Below are 3276 nucleotides of genomic sequence, written 5' to 3'. Positions count from 1 at the left end.
GAAATAGGGTAATTTTACAAGGTAGCCTCATTCAAGTCAGGTATAGGCCGCTCAAGCCAGCTCGAATAGAGGAGAAGATGAAATTTAACAAAAGACATCTCGCTTAAGCGAGGAGTCCTCTATATAGTGCATCCAGAAATTGAATTAATTCAAAAAAAATATAATTATGGAGATATAGCTCAAAGATAAATGAAGAAAATCACTTGAAAAATAATTGAAATAATAAAACAAATTATATCAGTTGAAGAGATAATTTCCTGGTATATATTATACTATTCTATAAATTAAGGAGATTACTTATGTATATTAAACACATTTATGATTTTTTAAATAGAGAGGCATAGGCAGCGGCAAAAAAAACACCTCTACACACCACCCTTAACTAAGAAACCTCTTCTATTCTCTCTTTTTGTATTTCATGAGTGGCTAGTTTCTTTCTTAGCTAGGAGAGGAAAGGACTGAAACCTATTTGATGTAATTTTCTCTCATGAATACATTGTTTAAGTTTATTATTTTCCTTCTATACTGAATGCTTTCTGAGCCTGTGCATCTCATAGATGATTCCAATAATTGACGTGCACTTTCGTGAGTCTCGTTGAAACCAGAACTAAATCAGATACTTAATTGGGGTTATCTCTAGGATAGAATTATCTTAGTTAAGTCTCACTAATTCTCAAATGATAATGCTGATTGCTTGTGTTGGTTTGCCAAGGGATTTGGAATTAAGGCTTGTGTTTTAGGGTCTATCACCGAAGGGATTAGGGATAGAATACATTAATGAATTAGGGATGAATGATATAACGATGTAGAAGTATGAGGAATTTCAACAAATAGATCTCAACGTTATTTTTCCATATACAATTATTATTGTGTCAACAAGTAACTTCTTACCTTTTCTTTTAATTTATGTTATTAAATTTTCAGCACGTTAATCTCTCTAGAAAAATATATCTTTTATTTTTTGTTTTGATTAGTTTCGGTTTTAGGTAGTTTATAAAAAAATAGAAAAATATCTTATCTGAAAGGTTTTAATTTGAAAGTAGAGCTCGAGGGAACGAGAGTGGTCAAAGAGAAGCTAAAGACGACAATCACTAGGGTCAGGAAAGAGTATGATGAGCTAAGAGATGTCAACATGAATACGGTCGAAGCATTAGAGCGGGAAACAAAAAGGGCCCAAAAGGAAGAATGGAGCAGGAACAAGCTCCAAGGGGCTCTATGGGGCAGCAACGATGAGCTCAAGCTTAGAAGGGCCGAGAGGGACGAGTCAAGGATGGAAAACATGGTGTTAGAAGATAAGTTGAAGGCTTCTCAAAGGTCGAAGAAAAGTTTGACGAAACAACTAAGCAGAACAAAAGAGAATATGTTGATAATCATTGATCAATATAAGGAGAAAGTTAACCTAGTTGCTAGTCACAGGCAGAGGCTGGAGGATGAGCATGCAAAGGTATTGGCTCTGTAAATTGAAAGGAAAGCAAGAGAAAGGGTGATTGAATCATTGCACGCGGAAGCTATGAAATGGATGGATAGATTCACCCTCACTCTGAATGGGAGTCAAGAGCTTCCAAGGTTGTTAGCCAGAGCCATGGTGATGGTCGACACGTACTCGGCTCCTGATGAAGTTCACGGTCTCTTCGGTTACTGCCAATACATGGTCGAACTAATGACCCACATAATTAGGAATCGCTGAGGCAGTTGTGTTGTATTTATATTTTGGCTTTGGCAAGATAAGCGATATTGTTTCTTAAAGAAAATGGGATTTGATTCGACCCTACGTCTTTACTGAAAGTTCTACGTAGATTCAATACTTCAGCAACTTATCATTATCATGCATTCATGTTTAGTTAGTTGTTGCGTTACTCATTGCATTTTGTTTTAATAGTCATTGTCGTCATCAAAAAGTAATCATAGTAGCCTAAAAGAACGAACATGCTTTACGACACCTTTACTGAACGCGTGCTAGAGTCATGAGCGAGGTAGAAAAGGTCCAGGAACATATGAAGGCTGACATAGAGGCCATGAAAGACCAAATGGCAGTCATGATGGAGGCCATGTTGAGCATGAAGAAAATAATGGAAAGCAATGTGGCTGTAGTTGCCACTACCAGCATCGCAGCTGAGGTAGATCCAACTCACCCATCTAGCGTGAATCAAATTAGTCGTCCAGTCCCCGACGTGGTAGGTTAGGGAGGAGAAGCATGGGAGGCGGTCCCCATGTTGTGTAAAGTAAGAACTCCTTCCCACCGCATAGCTTGCCTCCCAACTATGCACCACCTAATGCTGTACAGGTGTCGGATGAGAACGCCGACCACTTCGCTCCTGTTCCCCTTGAAAGCCAGCAACCCCAGTTGGGGCATGCACATTTTGCTCAGCCCATGAGGGGGGCACGTGAAGAACCTCGAGATCATGCTCTAGCCGACTTTGAGCCTTACCCTGGGTATACCAATGAGGGGCCCGTATTTGGTGGCATGCCCCAGCCTAACAACTTGGGGGCCCCTCAGCATCATCCACTGCAATCCTTACATTTCTCAGTGGGGAGACTGTCTCCTGCTATGGAAGAAAGAGATAAATTTGATCTTATAGAGGAAAGGTTGAGGGCCATTGAGGGGATTGGAGATTACCCTTTTGCCGACATGGCAGAATTGTGCCTAGTGCCCGATGTCGTCATCCCTCTCAAATTCAAGGTGCTAGACTTTGACAAGTACAAGAAGACTACTTGTCCTAAGAACCATTTGAAGATGTACTATCAAAAGATGGGGGTGTACGCGAAAGATGAGAAACTCTTGATACATTTTTTCAAGAGAGTTTGGCCGGGGCAGTAATTACTTAGTATACCAACCTGGAGTCTTCCCGGATTCGTTCTTGGAGACTTAATGGCTGCCTTCATAAGGCAGTATCAATACAACTCTAACATGGCTCCCGATAGGACGCAATTTCAAAACATGTGCAAGAAGGAGCATGAGTCTTTCTAGGAGTACGCCCAGAGGTGGAGGGAGTTGGCGGCTTAAGTAGCACCTCCAATTATGGAGAGGGAGATGATAACAATGATAGTGGACACATTACTAGTGTTCTACTATGAGAAAATGGTAGGTTATATGCCTTCAAGCTTTGCATATCTGGTATTTGCGGGCGAAAGGATTGAAGTGGGCTTAAGAAGGGGCAAGTTTGATTACGCCACTTCAACGAGTACTAGCAATAGGAGGACTAGAACATGTGGAGCTAAGAAAAAGTAGGGAGATGCACATGTCATAACCGCAACTCCCACAAGGCCTCCTCCACC

At 40.9% G+C, this 3276-nt stretch overlaps 1 protein-coding gene across 1 annotated transcript; it reads left to right on the top strand.

Moving 5' to 3' along the window:
* Positions 1-1964: 1964 nt before the first annotated feature.
* On the top strand, positions 1965-2818 carry LOC112999787 (uncharacterized). The gene is made up of 2 exons (XM_026126100.1): positions 1965-2174; positions 2285-2818. The coding sequence occupies exons 1-2, from the start codon at positions 1965-1967 to the stop codon at positions 2816-2818; spliced, it is 744 nt and encodes a 247-aa protein (XP_025981885.1).
* Positions 2819-3276: the final 458 nt, after the last annotated feature.

The sequence above is a fragment of the Glycine max genome, chromosome 16, assembly GCF_000004515.6.
Source record: "Glycine max cultivar Williams 82 chromosome 16, Glycine_max_v4.0, whole genome shotgun sequence".
In the NCBI taxonomy this organism is placed as follows: Eukaryota; Viridiplantae; Streptophyta; class Magnoliopsida; order Fabales; family Fabaceae; genus Glycine; species Glycine max.
Note: the sequence above shows the minus strand (reverse complement) of the source record. Positions and strands in the feature narration are given on the sequence as shown.